The sequence below is a fragment of the Mustela nigripes genome, chromosome 7 (assembly GCF_022355385.1).
Source record: "Mustela nigripes isolate SB6536 chromosome 7, MUSNIG.SB6536, whole genome shotgun sequence".
Lineage (NCBI taxonomy): Eukaryota > Metazoa > Chordata > Mammalia > Carnivora > Mustelidae > Mustela > Mustela nigripes.
This window is the reverse complement of record NC_081563.1, coordinates 124,875,372-124,896,774: the sequence shown is the minus strand read 5'-3', so window position 1 is coordinate 124,896,774 and position 21,403 is coordinate 124,875,372. Positions and strand designations below refer to the sequence as shown.

At 48.3% G+C, this 21,403-nt stretch overlaps 1 protein-coding gene and 1 long non-coding RNA gene across 4 annotated transcripts in view; one reads left to right on the top strand and one right to left on the bottom strand.

The window, feature by feature from the left end:
• GDAP1L1 (ganglioside induced differentiation associated protein 1 like 1) overlaps positions 1 to 5,530 on the bottom strand; it is a 27,520-nt gene extending 21,990 nt beyond the window's left edge. For 2 of the 3 annotated variants that reach the window (XR_009405475.1, XM_059407054.1), the window contains exon 1: positions 5,225 to 5,530. Coding sequence is in view for 1 of the 3 variants with exons in the window: in XM_059407054.1 (XP_059263037.1) it covers positions 5,225 to 5,404 (180 nt within the window). In the remaining 2 variants the exon portion in view is untranslated. The remainder of the gene's footprint in view (positions 1 to 5,224) is intronic. The other variant, XM_059407055.1, reaches the window with a different exon arrangement.
• On the top strand, positions 4,172 to 21,394 carry LOC132021950 (uncharacterized). The gene is made up of 3 exons (XR_009405476.1): positions 4,172 to 4,694; positions 13,572 to 13,754; positions 17,361 to 21,394. It is a non-coding gene; the product is annotated as an uncharacterized LOC132021950 (long non-coding RNA).
• The last annotated feature ends 9 nt before the right edge of the window (positions 21,395 to 21,403 follow it).

The window sequence follows — 21,403 nt, the reverse complement described above, 5'->3', positions numbered from 1 at the left end:
TTAAAGATTTTATGTATTTATTTGACAGAGAGAGAGATCACAAGTAGGCAGAGAGGCAGGCAGAGAGAGAGAGAGAGAGAGAGAGAGGAGGAAGCAGGCTTCCCGCTGAGCAGAGAGCCCGATTCAGGGCTTGATCCCAGGACCCTGGGATCATGACCTGAGCCAAAGGCAGAGGCTTTAATCCACTGAGCCACCCAGGCGCCCCAAGCAAGCCCTTGTTTATGAGGCAACTGCAAAGTGCTGGGTTGGCATCTCTACCCAACCATTTAGTTGCTGTGTGACTTTGGAAAAGACACTTAGAGTCTCTGAACCTCAGGGTATTTCTCTCAAATACTTTTTCTTCTTTTTAATTAATCAAGGTGAGGGAGTGGCCCACACAGAGATCTGAGGAATAGAGTTGCCAGTGGAGGGAACAGCAGCACAAAAGCCCCAAGGCAGGGGCGTGTCTGGCATATCTGAAACACAGCGAGGAGGCTAGTGTGGCTAGAACAGGGGGACAAGACGAGATGAGAGGAGGTCACGCGCAGGGCCTTGTAATCGAGACTCCCAGATTCAGGGGACCATGAATCAACCCAGGGCCTCCTTGAACTAGGATGGGAAAATTACATGTTTATTTTCAGTACTCTCATACTGACAGTTAGCATTTTCTACAATTATGAGTGTAGGCGACAAGCATGGTAGCGTTAGCAGTGCCTGAAATATTGTCACCACAAGAAATCACTTTCATCACTCCCCATTGCTACAGCTACACTCATTGTGAATTTGACATTACAGGGCTCCGTCCTGCCACTAGGTCAGGTTATAATGGGTTAATACAGAAACATATGTTAATATATAATGAATTTGTTTTAAAAGTCTGTCAGTAGCTGAACTTCGACAGGCTTACCTTTCAGTAATGCTATGTATCTTACTTTATACCATTAAAAGCATTATTGTGAGAAAGATCCACAGGGTGTCCCCCCTGCCCCACCCCACGTTGATGAGGGGTCCATGACCCAGGCATGGTTAGGATCCTGCAGTAGAGCCTAAGGCCCTTAGGAGGATTCTGGCTCTTTCCTGGAAGGACCTGGTGAGCACTGCAGGCTTCTGAGAAGAGTGGTGAAATCTACAGCTGTCACCTGAGTTTCTGGGGGTGGGGGTGGGGTAAAGGGTCAAGTGCAGCATGGACGGGGCTGGGGACCAGTACCCAAGAGCTTGAAAGGCAAGGCCAGGGCGGGGGGTAGCGATCACCTTCCATCTCTTGCTTCCTCCTGCCATGTCTGAGAGGGGCCTCTGGAAGACCTGCTCAGTCTTGGGTGTTGTGACTGTCTTCTGACAGGACCCAGATCTGGGCTCTTATTCCGGGGGGCAGAAGGCTGGGCCAGGTTCTCGCCACAGGTATATCCAAGACAAGGGCCAACCCTGAGAGGGTGGGGTCAGGGAACCTTGAACAGGCTTGTTGCAGGAAGCCAAGGATGGCTCTCAGAGACTCACCTTGGTGATAATAATAAGAAGGACAGCTCTCATATAGCACTTTCTCTGAGCCAGGCACTGCTCTAAGACATTTACATGGTTACAAAAACCTAATGAGGTAGGTACTAGTATCGTGCTCCTTTTACAAAAGAGGAAATAGACACAGAGACAGCACTAAATTGACCAAAGTCACAAAGCTGGTAAATAGTAATCTTGGTTTTTTAAAAACACTGGCTGGTGTGAGGACAGAAGGATGCTCTGGGGGCTAGGGACACACAAGAGACGGGGAAGTGCTTCCTGCCTGGGAAGGGAGGGATGCAGATTGTATCAAACATCTAGTCCATTTCCATGTTGAAAAGCTGAGGACCAAAGAGGGTCAGGACCTACCTGAGGTCACAAGCTAGTGGGTGGGAATGCCAACAACAAGAATGTCTGCATGTTTGCCCCTCCCAGTCTCACCCCTCTGCCCACCACCCCCACACCCAGTCACGGAGAAGGAGGCTGGAGGCAGGAACAGCTTCAGAAACAAGCTAACTTCTATACTTCGCATTTTGAATGCCCTAGGAACCCTGCAGCCCTAGATGATCACTTAGGATGGTACCTGAGAGTCCACCGTTAGCATGCAATCTTTAAGGCTTTGTGCTAACTGTGTGGCCATGCATGGTATCATTCAATCCTCACAACCCTCTGAGATAGGTATCATTCTTCCTCCACAGAGGAGGAAGAGGAAACCTGCAGAAGTGAAGACACGTGCACGAAGTCACACAGTGGGAAGTGGCACAGTCAGGCTTTGATCTCCAGTCTGGCAAATGTAAGTCCGCTTACTGGGCACTTCCAATGAGCCAGGTGCTGCTCTAGGTGATTTAATGGAAACCTTTGCTGAATCCTCACAATGCCCTATCCTAGAGGTGCTGTTATTATTCTCAATTTACAGACATGAGACTTGAGGCATGAGAGGCTAAGCAACGTGCCCAGAATTACCCAGCTGGTAAGTGGCAGAGTTAAGACTGAACCCTGGGCAGTCTGGTCCCAGAGTCTGGACTCTGGATCCCCTCACTGTCCTGCTGCCCTCCAGCTCTGGGATAGTCCCCAGACATTCCACAAAGCCACCACCACCACTCCTGGGAGTAGGCTATTTTCTGCTGTTCATGAACCATTAAGGACAGACCTCTCATATGCTCTACCAAGGGGAAATGCTCCCTGAATGAAGGTAGGGCTTTTCAGGACTGAAAAGAAGGAAACTCACCTACTAAATTCCTACTATGTGCCAGACACTTAACATATCTCCATGTCCTCTTAATCCCCCAGGAATTTTGCAGGGTTGGATGCAAAAGTTTTTTTTTTTGTTGTTTTTTTTTTGTTTTTTGTTTTTTGTTTTTTGTTTTTTCCAGATGAGGATATTGGGGCACAGAGAGGTTAAGTGATTTGTTCAGGGTCACACAGCCAGTAAGCACTTATGATGAGAATGGAACCCAAGACCATCCGACTGCACAGCCCAGGCCCTTTCCACCAGGTTACACTGTCTCTGGAACCCACCATGGCCCCCTAGGCAAGGGGAAGGTCGTGAGGGGAGGCAGGATACCCAGGCTGGCCTGGTCACAAATGAGGTTGCAGTGGGTAATCCTATCCCTGACTAAGGGGCCACTTCAGCCCTGAGTGCAGACTGAATAGGATATATTCCACAGGGAGCAAAGGGAAGAGCAAGAAGCTCCCTTGGGGAATGGTGATGGGAGGTACCTTCCCTTTGCCCACTGTCCAGTCCCAGCCACTGAGGCCTGGCTCCTGAGGTTCTGAGTGGGAACCAAACTGCCAGCAACTTGCATAGAGCCTGGCATGTAGTAGGTGCTCAGCATGCAAGTGTAGAATTTATAGATGAGGGGCGCCTGGGTGGCTCAGTGGGTTAAAGCCTCTGCTTTCGGCTCAGGTCATGATCCCAGGGTCTTGGGATCGAGCCCCACTTCGGGCTCTCTGCTCAGCAGGGACCCTGCTTCCCTTCCTCTCTCCCTGCCTGCCTCTCTGCCTCCTTGTGATCTCTGTTTATCAAATAAATAAATAAAATCTTAAAAAAAAAAAAAAAGGAATTTATAGGTGAGTCCCAGAGTGGCCCTGGCTAACCCATCCCTCCTTCCCCTAGCACTTTAGTGATATCATAACACCTATAATTATCAGAGCCTTGACCCTGTGCCAGGCACTGCTATCAGCATTTTTGTGTGTCACCTCATTTCGCCCTCAAAATAACCCTCTGAGAAAGGTAATGCCATTAGCTCCATTCTACAGATTATAAAACCAAGGCTTTGGAGAGTCAAGGTGATGTGTCCAAAGCTTTACAGTGAATTATTGGGGAAGATGGCTGTTTCGCTGGGGATTGCCTGGGCTCAGAGTTTATTCTCTAAACTGGAGCTAGTCAGAGAGTCTGTGGGACAGCTTCACCAGTATCATGTACCTACTTGGAAATGCAGGCTCTTGAGCCCTACTCCAGACCTGCTGAATCAAAATATCTGGGGTGGGACCCAGCAGTCTGTTTCAACCAGGATCATGCAATCTAATGTATGCTCAAGTTTGGGCAGTGCCAGGTAGCACACTAAGTTATACTGCCTCTTCAACAACCCTCTCAGCAGCTCTGAGAAGGGGTGGGAATCAGAAGTAGCTGTTACTATTATTATCGTTGTTGTTGTTATTACTATCATTATTATTATTATTATTACTACTGTTACTACTACCATCATCATCATCTGATTTTCCAGATGATGAACTGCTCCTGGACCAAGACTCAAACACAACTCCTTTGGTTCCAAGGCCCTGTCTCATTATGGACTCTGTTTCTCTATCTGAAAAATGAGTGAAAGAAACAAAAGGATCTTCCAGGAAGAAGAGCAATCCCAGGGTCTGACAAAGGGCGCCACTTAGAGATCAACAATAGTTGCTGTTGGGCCCTGGCCATGGTGCTGAATTCGTGCCCCACTGACGGACAGCTGCCCAGGGTGGGAGATTGCGCCCCTAGAGGCGCCCCTGTCTTACAGGCTCAGTGTCTGACCCTCACCCCCCAGGAAGCGGGAACCCGGAAAACTCAGCACCAGGCTGGATTCCTAAACAGCCCTCCCCCCACCCCCACCGCCCCAGCGCGTCTGGGTCTGAGAAGGGGCGGAGCGGCCGTCTGTGTCTTTAAGAGCAAAACACAGATTTTAGGGGCCAAACCGAGCTGGTCTAAGGAGATGGGTTAACTCCTTCCTTCTCGGCTCAAGGTAAGTGTGGATGCGGGAGAGGACTAGGGACAGACGTTCCAAACCCCAGCCAGAGGAAGGCTCCCAGCCAGGCAGGAGCTGTAACCTGGAGGGCCTGTAGTATCCAGGACAGCAGCTCGGAGGGAGGCCCACCAACGACTACTGGGGCTGGAGACTGGATCCCGGGAAGCGCTCCTCCTCCCTCCCCGCAGCAGCCGCCTCCTCTAACAGGCCGCCTTCCCAGCAGTGTCCATTCGCTTCCCCTTGCCTTTGTCTCTCTTCTCACCCCTCCAAGAGACTGGGTCTTTCTGGGAGGGAAAGAGGCATAATGGATGTTCCCAGAACTGGGGACGATGCTCCTGGGGCCCAAGACAGGGCCAGCCATCTCCGGGAGAGCAACCCAGCATTCTCCACCCTCCCGACCCCGAAACACCTTCCACCCTCCAGCCTCTCGCGGGGGGTCCTCAGACCCCTTCCTCCCTCCTGGATCCCCTCCCCCACGCCTCCTGGCCACCGGGTGCATTCTGCTCCCCTGCTCTCTTGGGCTGTACCTTCTGTGAGCTGAAGGACTGGGTCCAGTGGTACAGAACCAGGCTCTCCTTGGGCCAATGGGCGGGGCTGGATGCCTCGGGCGCGTCGGGGCCCTCCACCGGCTTGGCCGCATCGCTCTCCAGCGCCGAGATGGGCCACCAGCTGCAGTTGGTGGGGGTCAGGTTGTTGGGGGTCGCCATGACAGCCCGGAATCAGAGGGAGGAAAGAAGGAGGCTCCGCGGCGGCGGCTCTCTCTCGCCCAGCATCACATGGCCTCGCGGAGCCTGCCCCTCTGCTTCGCTCCCTCCCTCCCCTCTTCGTGAATGTCATTACTCGCTGGGCGAGTGGGGGAGGGGCGTGGGGGATCCCGGGAGCTCCTTCCCTCCTCCTCCCCTTGGCACGCCCTTGCCCCCTGCCAGAGAAACCACCAGCCCTCTCGGGTCCCGCTCCATGGAAGGGTTCAAGGAGCCACAGGGGAGTGGGCCATGCCCCCCAGATAGCTCGCATCTGGCCAGTCATTTGCGGAGACTCCACCATTGTTAACGCATTCTGACTCTCTGTCTTCCAGGAAGCAAATACCTCTTAGGACAAGTGTTGTTATAGAGACCCATTCCCTTTATAAATCAGTGTCTGGAAATAGCTTGTCTCTCTTAGGGTTTGTCATTTTTAGCATTTCTCCTGAAGGACCTCTTAAGGGCAAAAGGAAGCAAACTATGAATTTTGGAGCAAATGCTTACACAGCACTAGCTGTGCGCCCTGGCTTTTCAACCATCAACTCACTGAGCACTCAATAATCCTATGAGCCTTGTTTCTGAGGAGAAAATTGAGGCACAGAGAGGTTAAGCGACCTTGGCCAAGGTCCCCTAGCTAGTAAGTGGTGGAGTCAAGATTCGAACCCAGCCTGTCCGGCTCCAGAGTCTATGCTCTTAATGCTAAGGTCATGATACCATGATAATGATACAAACAACAGCACAGCAAGTATTTATCAACCCAAGCACTTTACACGCATCATCTCATTCATCTGCACAACAATCATTTTTATTAGAGGAGGAAGGTGAGGCTCGGAGATGTCAAGTCATTGGTCCAAGGTCACATCTTCACCTCAGAGGCACAAGCACAACCAGCGGAGCCCAAGAAAGCTCCTAATGCTCCGCTGTCGCTCAGTTTATCCTAAATATTCATGGGAGTTTTCCATAAAGTTCCTTAATATACCCTTGCTTCCCTTGCTCTAAATATTGTTTTAATTTATTTACCATTGAGCAAATGGATGCACTAAGATAAGCCTCTGAATTTGCCCTCCCTCTGGCATGTGATGCTGTCAAAAACTCCTGAGCACATCACCCTTTCAGAATGATAAGCATGGCTCTTGAGGAATCAATGTCCTTCCTTTTACCTTTTACCTTTTTTCCTTTTACCAGATGCAAAAGTTCTCTGGCCCATGGGCTTCCCTTTTTTGCTTTGGCTGCCAGGAAGCTTGGAGCTACATTTTCTACTAAGTCCCAGTTGCCACGTTAGCCTCCCTGATTCAGCAAATTCTTTATCACTCTTCCATGAAAAATTTTTAAAAAGGTTTTATTCATCTGAGAGAGTGAGAGAGAGCAAGAGAGACAGAGAGCACGGGGGGGGGGGGGGGGAAAGGGGAGGGGGAAAAGCAGACTCCTCACTTAGTGGTTGTTGGTGGTGGGGGGGCAGTGCTAGATCCCAGGACCCTGAGATCACAACCTGAGCTGAAGGCAGATGCTTAACTGGCTGAGCCACCCAGGAGTCCCTTCATGAAATTTTTAGTTCTTCTTTTTCCTCAAAGTGTCTTGTTGTTCACGATTTGATTTTACAAAGCAGGATCTGATGTGTCCTGAGGGAAGATTCAAATGTCTGAATTCAGGGAAGTAAGCTCTTAGAAATTTGATTGGGGTGGAAAAATCTGGTCCCTGTAGAGGCCCCTTTTAGGCAACAGCCTCAACTGAGCAGTGGAAACCCGAGCAAGGCAAAGGGGCCCACTGCAACCACCTAGCTGACACAAAAGGCTCATGAGGAGACCCAACTCGAAAGAGCCATCAGCCCTAACTGAGCAGTTACAACCAAGCACAGGTCCCAAGATTACAAAAAAAAAATACAATTCCATATATCCCCATACTCCCTTTCTTCACCCTGTAACTGTAGCTCTTCAGAACGGTCTCATGGCAGACAATCTCTCCTGTACTGTCCTGCTGCTGCTCCCTTGCCTATCACTTTGGTTTTGCCTTGGGTGAATCTTTCACCCCTGGTGCTGCCCGTCCCCACCCAACTGGGATGCCCAACAGTCCCTGTCTGTCTTCAACCTAAAGGCATTCAGTGAGCCCATGTCGCAGCAGCTTCACTCAAATATGCAGTCATTCCTCGACAAACATTAATTGTGCACCTACTGCATGCTAGGTCCTTTGATGGCATCGGAAATACGGTGATAAATATGACAGACATTGACTTGCTCTCTGCATTTTTCACTTATTGATACATCTGGGAAAGAGTTTCCTATCAATGCAGGTCTAACCCATACTTATAACTATACTTGTAACAGTCTACATTGTATGGATGCACTGTAACAAATTCAACAACTCCAATTAAGAGACATATATGCTGTTTCTAATGATGTAGCAAACAATGATGTAGCAAAAATCCTTATTCATACAGATTTGCACATGTTTGAGTATAATTTGTACGATAAATTCCTAGCCCTGGAGTTGCTGGATCGAAGAATACATCTCTGCCCAAGTTCCCTCTAAAGAGGCTGTTCCAAGTTACACTCCCCATTAGCAATCTACAAAACATTTCCCTGCATCCTTGCCAACTCAGCATATTTTAAACATATATATATATATTTTTTTCATTTTGAATCTCTGGGTGAGAAATGTATATTGTGTTTCTTTATCTGCTTCTCTGAGTTTTTACGATAAAGAAATTTTCACACATATGACAGCAAACAAAACAGCTCAATGAACACCCATATATCCTTCAATGAAATACAATCATTGGTTAACCTTTGCCATGTTTGTTTAATTTGGAAGGAGGGTTTAAAGTATTTTGAAACAAATTAAAGGCATCATGATACTTCATCCATGACATGCTTCAGTATTAAGTAAGTCATTTTCTTGCATAAATGCACTTTTCACATTCAAAAAATTAACGATAAGGCCCTGATTATCTAGGTCATATTCCCATTTCTCCAGTTGTATGAGAAATGTCTGCATAGCGAGTTTGAACCAGGATCCATCCACACAGGGACCATGCCATGAATTCTGTTGTTACCTTTATGGAAAATGGTCCTCATTCATTTATATTTTCTGCCCACGATGTTAACTCACGGAGTTTTCCTGTACAATGTTCTGCTTGGGGGTCTGACCATTGCAGCACCTTTTAACTTGTTTTACTCTCCTCTGGGTTTCCTATAAACTAGTACTTAGGTCTAAAGGATAGTCTTGACTCAGGTAAAGCATTTGGGGGCAAGAATTTAATGAACCCTTTGTGGGTGGAGCTGTGTGCTTCATTTTGCCTTGAGTCTGGAGATCCACAATGTCTTGGGGTCCCACTATTAATGATGCCATGTGTGATTTAAGGTAGTGACCACCACTCTCCATGTTAAATGTCCATTTTCCTCTTCCTACCGTGACCTTAAGTTTCTCATCCACGGATGGTCCTTGGCTGGACCAGTTATCCAGGCTGTAAAATGATTTCCTGATTTTGCCCTTTCAGGTGCATTTATCAGCTGGTATTCTTTGAGTTTCATCTTTTAAACTATTTCAGATCCATTTTAATTTCTTTCCCAGCAAACAGTCTATGTTTCTGAGTGGACCTGGGCAGTTATACCCCAATGTGATGAGTGCTGTGCTGGGGTAAAGACAGGGACTGTGGCCGAGCTGGGAAGGGGCATGTGCCTGGACATGCAAGGGAAGGTTCTCAGGAGTTGGTGGGTTCCTCTGAAGCAGGTCCCAAGAATTGAAGGACAATCAGTTAATTTGGGAGAAGGCAATTCTGGGAGGCAAGTGGGGGAATAACACAGACAAGAAAGGCAGCCTGGGAAGGTGTACTGTCAGGCAAGTGAGTACCATGGGTGCCTGGGGCTTAATCCCACAGGGAAATTCTGAGGCTGGTGTAAAGCACTTAGAGGAGGAAGAAAGCCAGGGTATTTATACACCAAGTCTTGTCAGTCATTGTTGGAAGGCTGCTCCTGGTAGGGAGTGCTAATTCCTCAGCATTTCAAGCCTGCTCTGAGGTTGGCAGTGGCTTCCAGTCACTAAAAGGCCCTCAGGCAATAAATGTGGGTGCTGCCCGCTGGGGGTCAGCCGGTGTGCACAGACATGGTAAAAGTAGGGGACAGGTAGGGTACTGTCAGTATCTGCTCAGGGACCTCTGAGCAGAAACTTTAAGAATGAAGAGGAATTAGCCAGATGAAGAGTAGACAGGAAAGGATGCATACTCCAGGCAGAGGACGGAGCAGGCACAGAGCACAGAGGTGACAGCGAGGGTACGGTATTTCAGGGACCCACTGCTGTTCACCTGGCTGGAGACAGAGGGAGAGATGAGGCTCTGTGGTCATGCCAGGTCTGTTAAATCACCTTTGGGAGTTACCACATCATGCTGAGGGCACTGGGAAGTCACTGGAGACTTTTCATCAGGGAAATAACACCCAGTTTGGGTGCCAGAAGTCTGAAAACGCCTGAAACACATATACTGACATTCCAACCTATTAATTCACCCTGGAGACTAGCTGTTCCTTGCTGGTGATGGAATTTCTCCTGACCTCTGCATGTGAACCAGGGATGGACTCAGCCACCAAAAGCTTGCCTTGAATGTGAACTCAGTACACAGTGAGATGGAGAGCCTTGGGGAACTTCTCACTTGGGCCTTCTACTGGTGGATTATAATGCATATGTTATTACAATAACAGCTAGGAGGGTTTCCCATGTGCCAGACACTGTGCTAAGCACTTTTTAGTCGTTATCTCAAGTGAAGTGATACTGTTACTATCCTGATAACACGGATGGGGAAACTGATGCTCAGGTGAATGATGTTATTAGCCCAAAGTCAAGCACTAATACCCAAGTCCATAGAAAATGGAGTTCTAAGTGTCCACACAATAGGGGATTAGATACATCGAGTATGTCCATACCATACAGACATGGAACAATTTACATCTACTAAATGAGCAAGAGTACAATATAAAGGTCACAATTAAAAACAGGTTAAAATTACATGAGCTACTCTAAAAATTCTATTTAGCAAGGGTTACTAGAATACTTAAAATATAAAAAGAAAAAAAAAAGCAGGTTACCAAAAAAGTATACACCATTCAATTTTTAAACTATGTAAGTTATAGAAGGATAGTCAGCCAAGGCGGTCACATGGTGGGGCGTCTGGGTGTCTCCATCGAGGAAGTGTCCGACTCTTAATTTTGGCTCAGGTCATGATCTCAGGGTCATGAGACTGGGCCCCATGTGGAGTCTGCTTGAGATTCTCTCTCTCCCTTCGCCCCTCCTCCCCCGACTCATGCTCTCTCTAAAATAAATAACACAAACTGCCTGACCCCCGGCCACCAACTAGGAAGCAGCAGAGCTGGGCTTGGGAGCCGGGTCTACTTGACCTGAGCCCCTTCTCTCCACATACCACTGCCTCCACAGCAGACCCCGAACAGGCCACAGCCATGGGTGGGCTGGAGTGGGGGTGGAGGACATCCTTCACCCTGAAAGAACGACTCAGGACATTTTGCTTCCAAGTTTTGGGCAGGATGAATGGTTCTCCTGGGAGTTAGAAGTCGCCTGAAGAAATCTGCTGTGAATTGCATCTAATCATCTAAGTCCATCCAACAGTGATTGCATCTAATGTCTACATCTATTACCTGAGGGCCTGCTGGCTCAGGAAGCCACGGGGACCCCAGAAATGCCGCAAGGGTGTGGTGGGGAGCATGGCAGATTAGGAGAGCACAGGTCCCACAGCTGGCTGCTCCCTGTTCCAGCCAATCCCTCCCGGAGCGGACTGCAAGCATGGCTGCCAACCATTCCAGGTTTTCCAGAACCTGGAGATTCAGATGTTCATGTGAAATCTCTCATTTTAAAATGTGTTAAGAAAGAAAAAACCTGGCTGGCACAGAAATAACAAAATATATCTATCGGTTGAATCTAAGCCCTTGCATTGTCAGTTTGCAGCCTCTGCACGAGATAATTTTGGCCACAATCCTAGGGGCAGTATGGTAGTTAACACAGCACGAGCTGCTGAAAGAGAGAAACCACAGGGGCTCTATGCAGACGTTTATTTTTCACTCCCACAAAGTCCAATTGGTAGTAGGTGGGCGGGGGGGGAGGGCAGGGAGTTTCGCGGTCAGCTTTTCCATGTGGCTTCCGAGATCACCCAGGGCACCGCAATCCAGTGGGCACATAATGAAGACAGAGAGCAGAGGACCTGTGGGAGGTTTTAATGGTAGCAGCTCTCCTTACACCCTTGCTCCACTGGCCAGAACTCAGTGCTGTGGCCACCTCACCAAAATGCAGAGGAGAGCTGGGGAATGCAGTCTCTGGCTTGTGAGTTTCCAACAGGAACTGTCCTGTAGACCAGCTATGCAGACCCCGGGGGCAGTTATCCATCTCTGCCCCAAGCCATTACCATCCTCTGCATTTTACAGATGAAGAAATGAATCTCAGAGAGCCTTAGTGACCTGTGAGAAGTCTTGCAGCAAAAAGCACTGTCAGATTTTCTGACTCCCATCCAAGGACCTTTCCTCCACCCAAGTGTTTCCCAACCTTGCTGTTTCCTAAGAATCAGCCATGGTACTTGTTAAACATAAAAGTCCCAGAATGTTTGGGGGAGAGTGTGGTGACCTGTATTTTCATCCAGAACCCCAGAGGATTCTTCTCTCAGGTTCTGTACCAGGGGCTGTATCATCTGGGGAGCTTTGTGAAATGCTGATCTCTTGGCCCTCACCCCCGGATTTCTGATTCAGTGGGCCTGCTGGGAGGGGTCCTGAAGTTGACATTTTATATACTCCCACGTGACTCTAATGTGCAGCCAGGGCTGGGACCCTCTGCTCCCACACCAAATTAGGCTGGTAAGTTGTTCAAACTAAAGCAGTGAGAGAGAGAGAGAGAGAGAGATCAGTAATTGAGTCAGCACTTTAAAAACTCTTCAAGTGAGTCTAATGCACAGTCTAGGATGAGACCTTCTCAATAAATGGACCAGAAGACTGATGAGTAGGTTTGGGGTAAGCCCAACTTTCCATATTTTTAAAGCTCCTCCAGGGTATTCTGATACCATTGCCCTAGGGCTCTGCTACTCAAAGTGTCCTCTGAAGTATCAGCACATCTCTGGAAGCTTATAAGCAGAATCTCGGGTTCTCCCCTAGACCTGCTGAATTAAAATCCCCGGGAGATAAGCGCCCACTCTAGGCACACAGGCTCTTTTTTGGAAGGACAGCCGATTAGGTCCTCCAATCAGCGCTGGCTCGCCTTCTCTCCACCCCCAGCTACCCTCCCGAAGCTTGCAGGAGGTTTTCTAGTGTCACTAGCATAATCTGCCCTCAAAGGTCTGGGCCTCGCTGCCCCCGCCGTGACCATCTGTTCGTGGACACTTTGTTTGGTCTGGGCATGCGCATGGTCTGATGAATCAACAGGGGACTCGCAGGCCCTTTCTGCCAGGGAAAGACGTCACAGATGCTGGGTACTGTCTTGGGGGCAGACTATGGGATTGGGTGCTCCACCTGAAGATCTAAAGCTCTTTAGATCTGCAGGTTGGAGAATAAAGCAGACCTGTTTTGTGAGGTTCTGGGGCCAATCAGAGGAAGCTACAGGGAAGAGGGTTGCAGTTCAACATAGGGAAATTTTCAGAGAAGCGGGGGCCAAATCGAGGGTCGTAAGCTTCCTGTTCCCCAAAGAGGACAGAATGGCCTTCATGCAGGGGCACTCAGAGGCAATATCTGGATTGAGCTGAGACCCAGAAGGTGGGGAGGCGGAGTCAAGAAGAGCCCGGGGAGGGAGATGACCCAGGGTTCTGATGCACCAATCACGCATGAAGGCAGTTTGCTTAAACACAGATGACTGTTGGTGTGTGAAATCATTTCCATCTTGGTCTCCACTAGTTTGAAAGCCGTGAGGTCAGCGGCTGGGCTGCCTGCAGAGTCCTCAGCACCTGGCACAGATACAGTAGCATCTGTCCAGTAAATACTTGTTAACTTAAACGCAAATGGCTGAACATGAACATTAATCTATTTGTCTCTCATTGGCAACTTTTGAACGCTGTGGGATAATCTGGCATCCCTTCGTGCCCTTTAAAGCATCTTTGTCAGGTGTTCAAATTGTCCATTTTTCTGCTTGCTTTCTCATTAAGTGCTAATTCTTTTTCATCCAGTTTTATCTGCCTGACATTCTTGGCAATGGAAAAACAACTCCTAGATCCTAAATGGCCCATGAAGGGGAACGGTCATTAAATCATTCAGGGACTCTCCTCCGCAAAGCCCACCCACCAATGGAGCGAGTTAGGGATGTCTTATCTGGAAGGATCCCAACAAGATGCCAACAGCATGGTCTCCAGGTGATGTTCTCCATGATCTAAATTGTGCTCGGTGTGACCTTTTTTCTGTTCTGAACATCTATTACTTTTGAACAAGAAAAACTGACCTGCAGGCATTGGATTGGTTTTAAACTCTATTTTATTTTTTAAAAGATTTTTATTTATTTATTTGACAGACAGAGATCATTAGTAGGGAGAGGCAGGCAGGGAGAGAGAGGGGGAAGCAGGCTCTGCACTGAGCAGAAAGCCCCACTCAGGGATCAGTCCCAGGACCCTGGGATCATGACCTGAGCTGAAGGCAGAGGATTTAACCCACTGGGCCACCCGGGTGCTCCTTAAACTCTATTTTAGATCTCTTATTTTAGCCAGCTTTACCTAGGTGGCGATGTTATTATTTGAGAAAACTGCATATGGAAGAACAGAGTAAATGCTCCCAATAACTACGTAAAAAGGAAGCTGAGACCCAGAGAAATAAAGTGACTTATCTGTCCCAGGATAGATGAGGCAAGAGCAGAACTCAGGTCCTGCCTTGCAGGTGGGTGTTCTTTTTTTAAAATTTTCCTTTTTAAAGATCTTAATTATTTATTTGAGAGAGACAGAACAGGCGCCGGAGGAGGGGCTGAGGGAGAAGCAGACTCCCCGTTGAGCAGGAAGCCCCACTCAGGGATCAGCGCCAGGACCCTGGGTTTATTACCTGACCAGAACTCAGACACCTGACCAACCGACTGAGCCACCCAGGTGCCCCAGGTGTTCTTTCTTGTACATCACTCCCTGTCCTTCCCACTGGGAACCTCTTACTGCTTTCTCTCACTAGATCAGCAATGCAGGGCTGTCTCAGGCATTCATGGCCTCATGGGTTGGCTATTTCATTTCTCAGGCAGGATTTCTGTAGACTCCAGAATAGAGAGAGCCATCAGACCAGGTAGCCTGCACATATGCCGTTGCTTACTGGAAAACCACAACAGGCTACAGATCAAATGTACAGAACTTCTGGTGGAAGCCTGTCCCTGGCACCAGGGCCACTTTGAAAGTCTGCTGTTAGGGGCACCTGGGTGGCTCAGTGGGTTGAGCCTCTGCCTTCGGCTCGGGTCCTGATCTCAGGGTTCCGGGATCGAGCCCCGCATCGAGCTCTCTGCTCAGCAGGGAGCCTGCTTCTCCCTCTCTCTCTGCCTGCCTGTCTGCTTGTGATCTTTCTCTGTAAAATAAACAAATAAAATCTTAAAAAAAGAAAAGAAAAGAAAGTCTGATGTTGGGTAATCTGCAAAGGCTGCAGGCAAGTCTGTGCCATTTCTGCCACATGGGATATTTTCTTGGGAGCATCCAGGATCGCTGAGAAGTTCTTCATGGACACTTCCTCCAGTCTGGTTCTGGCTTTTCTGAGCCAAGTACAAGGTGCAGGCCACTTCTCCAGGAGTCCTTGCTATGCTGAGCAGGGTTTAGGACCAGGATCCACTCACTTCCCATTTGACAGGATCCAGCAGGCGGAATATGAAAGCTTTCACACTGCCCCAGAAGCTATGGCAGTGGCTTCAGGCTCTGCAGAAGCACCAAGGACCGGACTCCGCTGTGACAGGCTACAAAATTCACAGGGTGAATGTATCTCAGGTTTCATAGCTGAGAAATAAGCATAAGGATTTTTTTCTTTTTTTTTTCTGGCATCTTGGGCAGATGGGTCCACGGTGGCTATTTTGGGTGTCCTAAGGTCAACCACAGAATACATTTCATTATGGGGCCCTGGTCTGTGATAAAGAGTATGTCTGGGCTAAGATGATTCTCGGAGGCGGTTCCTGGGTTTGGGTGTCCCCTGGGAAAAGGTGTTTTGGAAGTGCAGCAGGGAAATTCTGAAGGCCAGAGGATGAGAGACTTTAACCTGAAGCACTGAAAGGTTCTCAAGGGCCACCCTGAGGAGTTCTTTCTACACCTTACCAGGGAAAAGACAAGAGACAGGCACTTATATGACTAAATCTTAAGAACAGACTGCATAGTAATAATCAAAGAGGTGTTGATTTAAAAAAAAAAATCTTCAGTGGCTTTGCGAGAAAATTATAAAAATACTACACATTAATCGTAACAAATTCAAATAACACATAATGTAAGAAGTAAATATAATTCCATTTTCCTAAACAGATACAAAATAAAAGAAGGTATCATTTTTTAGACTACCAGATAGGCAAGCTTAAAAAAATGGCCAACTCCAGCACTGGCAAGGGTGTAGGCCAGGGTTTTTGAACCTCAGCACTCCAGACATAATTTTCTTTGTGGTGGCGGCTCTCCTGTGCTACACTACGACCTTTAGCAGCAACCCTGGCCTTTACCTGCCCCCCCCCAACCCCAATATCTCCAGCGCTACCTCCTGGGCTGTGACAACCAAGAGTATCTCCAGTCATTGTCAAATGGCTAGGGTGCGGGGAGGTGCAAAGTGACCCTTTGCCAAGAACCACTGTAGGCAAATGGACACCCCAAACACCACTGGTGGGAGTGGAATCTGGCAGTTTAGCATACTTATCAGATATTAAAATGTGTGTCACAGAGCACCTGAGTGGCTCAGTTAAGCACCTGCCTTGGGCTCAGGCCATGATCTCGGGGTCCCAGATTCGGGCCCTACATTGTCGGGCTCCCTGCTTAGCAGGGAGGCTGCATCTCCCTCTTCCTCTGCCCCTCTTCCTGCGCATTCTCTCTTCTACCAAATAAATAAATCTTTAAAAAAGAATTTTGTGTCACAAGGACACAAATGTAGAGTTTACGTTTACAGGAGTACAAACTTGTTCAATAAGCACTAATGATAATAATGGATAATGGCACTCATGGTTAATGCAGCACTCTTGGTAATATTTTAAAAACAGGTAATAATATAAATAACATTGGTAGGAAATTGGTTAAATATCTATCTATCTGGCTGCAACATGTCCAGACATACAACTGAATTAGGTCTGATACAGAGAGGTCTTCAAGACAAAATTGTTATTGGGGGCTTTGTGGGGAGACCTGGGGGGCTCAGTCAGTTGGGCATCTGCCTCAGGTCATGATCTCAGGGTCCTGGGATCGAGTCCTGTCAGGCTCCCTGCCTAGCAGGGAGCTGCCTGTCCCTCTCTCCCTGCTCCGCCCCCATTCTTGCTCTCTCTAATAAATAAATAATCTTAAAAAATATTATTATGGGGGAAAAAAGCAAGGTGCAGGAGAGTGTATAGAACATTTTTGTAAAATGTAAAGAACAAAATTGTATGAGTAAGTGTGTGTGTGTGCGCGCGTATGTGTGTGTGTAGAAAAATACCTGCATCAAAATACATATGGATATGTGGTTTTTAAAAAAGATTTTATTTATTTGACAGAGATCACAAGTAGGCAGAGAGGCAGGCAGAGAGAGAGGGGGAAGTAGACTCCCCGCTGAGCAGTGAGCCCGATGCAGGGCTCGATCCCAGGACCCCAAGACCACGATCTGAGCCAAAGGCAGAGGTCCAACCCACTGAGCCCCCCGGGCACCCCTGGATACATGTTTTTAAAGCCTGGAAGAAAGTGCACTAAACCACAAACTGTGGCTATCTTTCTGTAGAGTAGGATGGAGGAGGTGCGGGGGAACATCTGGGATTTTCCATCTCTACTTTAATATTTTATTTATTTATTTGACAGAGAGATCCATCTCTACTTTAAATATTTCAGAATCACTTGTATCATTTTATAACAAGGATGTTGCAAAATAATAAAGATAAAAATCAAAAGAAGAAAAGGAAACCAGAAGAAAAAGAGAGGGACCATGGTTGGAGTCCTGCCTGCTCTCACCTGGAGCAAGGAAACCTGGCTTAAAGTCTTGCCCTGCATGTCGAAAATCCCAAGGCAGCATCAGAGGCCAACCAGCCAACCAACCCTATAACTCACCAGCTCAACCACTGGCTTCTCCTCTCTGGGCCTCATCTGTTAAATGGAGGTAAATGTACCTAACTCCCAGGATTGTTTTGAGGTTCAAAGGAATCACGTTTGCAAACGCATTTCATAAAATAGAAAACACTTAAAAATGTTTGTTGGTTTTATTTTGGCAAAATAAAACTCTAGCTCTCTTCCTGTGGGGTTAGAGTAACACTCCTGGGGTCAGTACAAGACAGAAGACACTGAATGGAAATCCAAACCTGAAATATCGTGAGAGATTTGCAGTATGCTGCTATAGGTTGAGAAGGACACACAAGAGTCCAGAAAATGGGTCCGTTTAACTAAGCTAGTACCTTACCTGAGCCAGGTTCCCATCAAACCTTTTACTGGGCTCTGGAACCTGTTCTGTCACCAGGGAGAGGTGCCAAATGCTAATCAAGGAAACAAGAAAACCCAATGGGGTGTATTTCCAGCACTGTGGATTATATTTCTACCCACAGGAAGAAAGTTAGTATGTCTGTCCAGGGCTTAGGGGAGCGCTCACTTAACTTATTGGCATTATACAAAGTAATGTATGCAGAAGCACCCAGGGCAAGGTTCTGCCTCCTACCAGCCCAGTGAAATGTAAAGGCGACCCTGTCAGCGATGGCAGATAAACAAGCTCATCTCGCTGCTGGAGGCGGTGGTGCGGTGGCCCGAGTGTGTGTGCTTGATAACCTTGCCTTTACGCAATTTCTCATTTACTGGAAACTTGAAACAGCTCGTCCCTTCTTCAGGTGTAAAATCCTATTCTAAGGAAACCATCAGACTCATAGTCAGATGTAGATATAGACACTTACAAATACACACACTTTAATTGTACATATACACATAATAAGCATTTTCAGCTCAGAGTTATTAGAGAAATGTACCTACCCCAACTGTCAAAAAATAGAGGAAAAGTCACCTACAGAAGAAATCATGAATATATTTAAGTAATCGGCTATTATACAGTCATTAAAATCACGTTTTTGAGGAATATTTTGTGACCTAGAAAATGTTTACGATAGTTAATGGAAAGAAGCAGAATATTAATCTGTAAACACACTTTATCAGTAATTAACATATATACATTTATAATAAGAACAATAGCAGCTACAACATACTGGATGCTGGGAGCCAGGCAGGGTCTCATCCCATTATTCACGCAACACTCTCCAAGCCCTCTGAGGTGGGTACTTGCATTACCCCCCTTTCTCAGAGGAGCACGCTGAGGCCCAGGGGCTCGGGCAGCACGTCCAGGGCTGCACAACGGGGCAGGCGGGAGGCTTGATCGCTAACAGAGCCAGTCTGGCTCTTAGGCTCTCTGTGGCACTGGGACAAAATGCTCGCCATGGTCATCGCCAAGTGCTGGAGCTGAACATAAACTTTTCTTCTTGATATTTTCCACATTTTCTACAGAGGTACATTTTTCTTTTGTTAAAAGTAGCTTTTATGACAAAAATAATATAATAACACATTAAAAATACTTCCAAAGTACAAGGGGTATTAAATTACCTGGGGGCCAGATGGATGGGAGGTGGTCAGTCAGATCCGGTTTGATCTGGTAACACGGAAAGGGATCAGGAAAGGCCAGAAGACTAGGCTTAGGGGAAACATGGCCAGTAGATGCTGAACACATCTCATTTCAGCAGGTGTTGTGGGACATCCACGTGGAGATAAGCAGAAGGACAGGGGACACAGAGGTGCGGTGGTGGGGTCAGGGGTTGCAAACAGGGCGCACCAATCTGGCCATTTTGACATGAAGATTATTATGAGCTAAAGGTGATGGAGACCCTATGGGGTCAAGAGAAACTTTTGCCCCTCCCTTAACTCTACAGAAGAATCTAAACCGGGGGGTCTCTCCCAAAATGGGAGTTAACAGCAGAGATAAAGTTTATGTGAGTTACCCATCTGCACGGCAGGACAAACATCTAATTACCAACATTCTCTTTTCTTCCCACCACGAGGTACATATGTCTCCTCTGAAGTCCCAGGCTCTGACCCTCTTTGCTTTAGTTCAGGATGGCACACAGACCTCATTTTGCCTGTCTGTGTAGATTCCCTGCGTGTACACTATTAAATTTGATTTCTTCCTGTTAATCTGTCTCAGGTCAATCTGATTCTTAGTCCAGCTAGAGGGACCCTTGAAAGGGATAGGAAGCCTTGCTCCCCCGACTGTCGGGAGCCAGTACAGGAGGCCTACTATAAGAGCTGTAAGGGACTGAATATGATTGGCTGTTCATTTAGGTCCACTCACGCGGGAGGTGCATGAGCACTGCGGTGATTGGCTAGGCGGGCTAAGCTGCCGGTGTATATATGCTTGAATGTACTTGTAGAGGGGCGGCCCGCCGGGAGCCAGGCTGCGCCGCGCTGGCCGGAGGGGGCCGCAGCCGGGACCATGGCAGCGGCGGAGGCGGCAGGCGCCAAGGGAGGGCACGCGGCCCTGGAGGCGGGGGCGATGCCCCAGCGGGCCAGCGGGAGCTGCGGGAGCTGCGTGCTGTGCTGCACCAGAGGGGGAAGAAGATAAAAAGAAGCCATTAAAGAAGTTTGCCTCCACGAGTGTCTCCCTGTAGTTCTTGCGGGCCGAGAGCGACACCCGACCGGGAACATATGGGCTGAAGATCGAGAAGTCGTGTCAAGAACAGTTATCACCAAAGCTGTGGAAGACATTTCCTGTCTCCACCTTCCTGTTCCCTCTATCCCTTTCTGTGGGTAATAGCAACCCACATTTCCTTTGGAGAAATGCCCTACCCGTTCTCTGTAGTCTGGTGAGATGGGCGAAGTGTCTGGCTCTCTAAAGGAGAGAACATTTCTTGAGGTCAAATCCATACTGCAGAGCGGCAGGCCTGCACTGCCCCGGCCATTTAGTGAATGGCCTTTGCTGCTTGGGAGCCATTGCTCAGCTCTGAGTATGAAATTCAATTTTCTTGAGTCCATAGTGAGATAAGAGTCTTAAAATCTTGCTTTTGGGTGAGGAAAAAAGATTTCCTAATTTCCTAACGCTCTGTAGATCAAGAACACAAGTTGAGGGTAAGAGGACAGAGATCTCCTATCAGCCCCAGTGCAAAGATGACACACTGTCAGATTAAAGCTCCCATAGGGCGGGAAGGGACGGACAATGGCCTTCTGGGCCTGCCCAGGAGAAAAAGCAGGACAAGCGTTCAGGTCTGCCCTCCCTAAAGGCCCAATCCCCCGTGTGGGGCTCAGAGGCACTTAGGTTTGGAGGAGGCTGGTGCCCCATTCCCTAAGCAGAGCCAAGGGAGAGCACTGGCCTTTCCGGAAGACTCCCGCTGGCTGGGCTGCAGCACCACGGTGGCTCCTCGGCTGGAAAAGCAGCCCCAGGTGAGGCGGTGGACAAGGGCAGTTCTCTCCTTCCCCTTCCGCCGTGTGCCATATGGGAAATCCCGAAGTGTACGCCTGCCCCAGGGAGGTGCTGGGCGGACGAGGCAAGGTCAGGAGGCAAGCTGAGAGGGCTGTGGTACACGAAGAGCTCACGATTAGAAACCCTGGAAATGTTCGTGACTCTGCTCGGGAAGGAAATCGGGCCGGCCCAGTCTTGGCGGGCCCCCCAGAATCCACACTGCCAAGGGATAAGTCTAGAGCGGCCACATGGCAGGGAAGACCAGCAACGGGAAGGGAACACATCTGAACCACAAAGCTTGTCTGCTGCGCACCCCCCCTGCCCACTTGGGGTAGAAGTTGGGATAGAAGGAGAAGGGGGAGGGGAGAAAACCCTGAAATACTGAGTATATTTGTGCAGAACAGTATATGAACTGGAAGAGAACCCC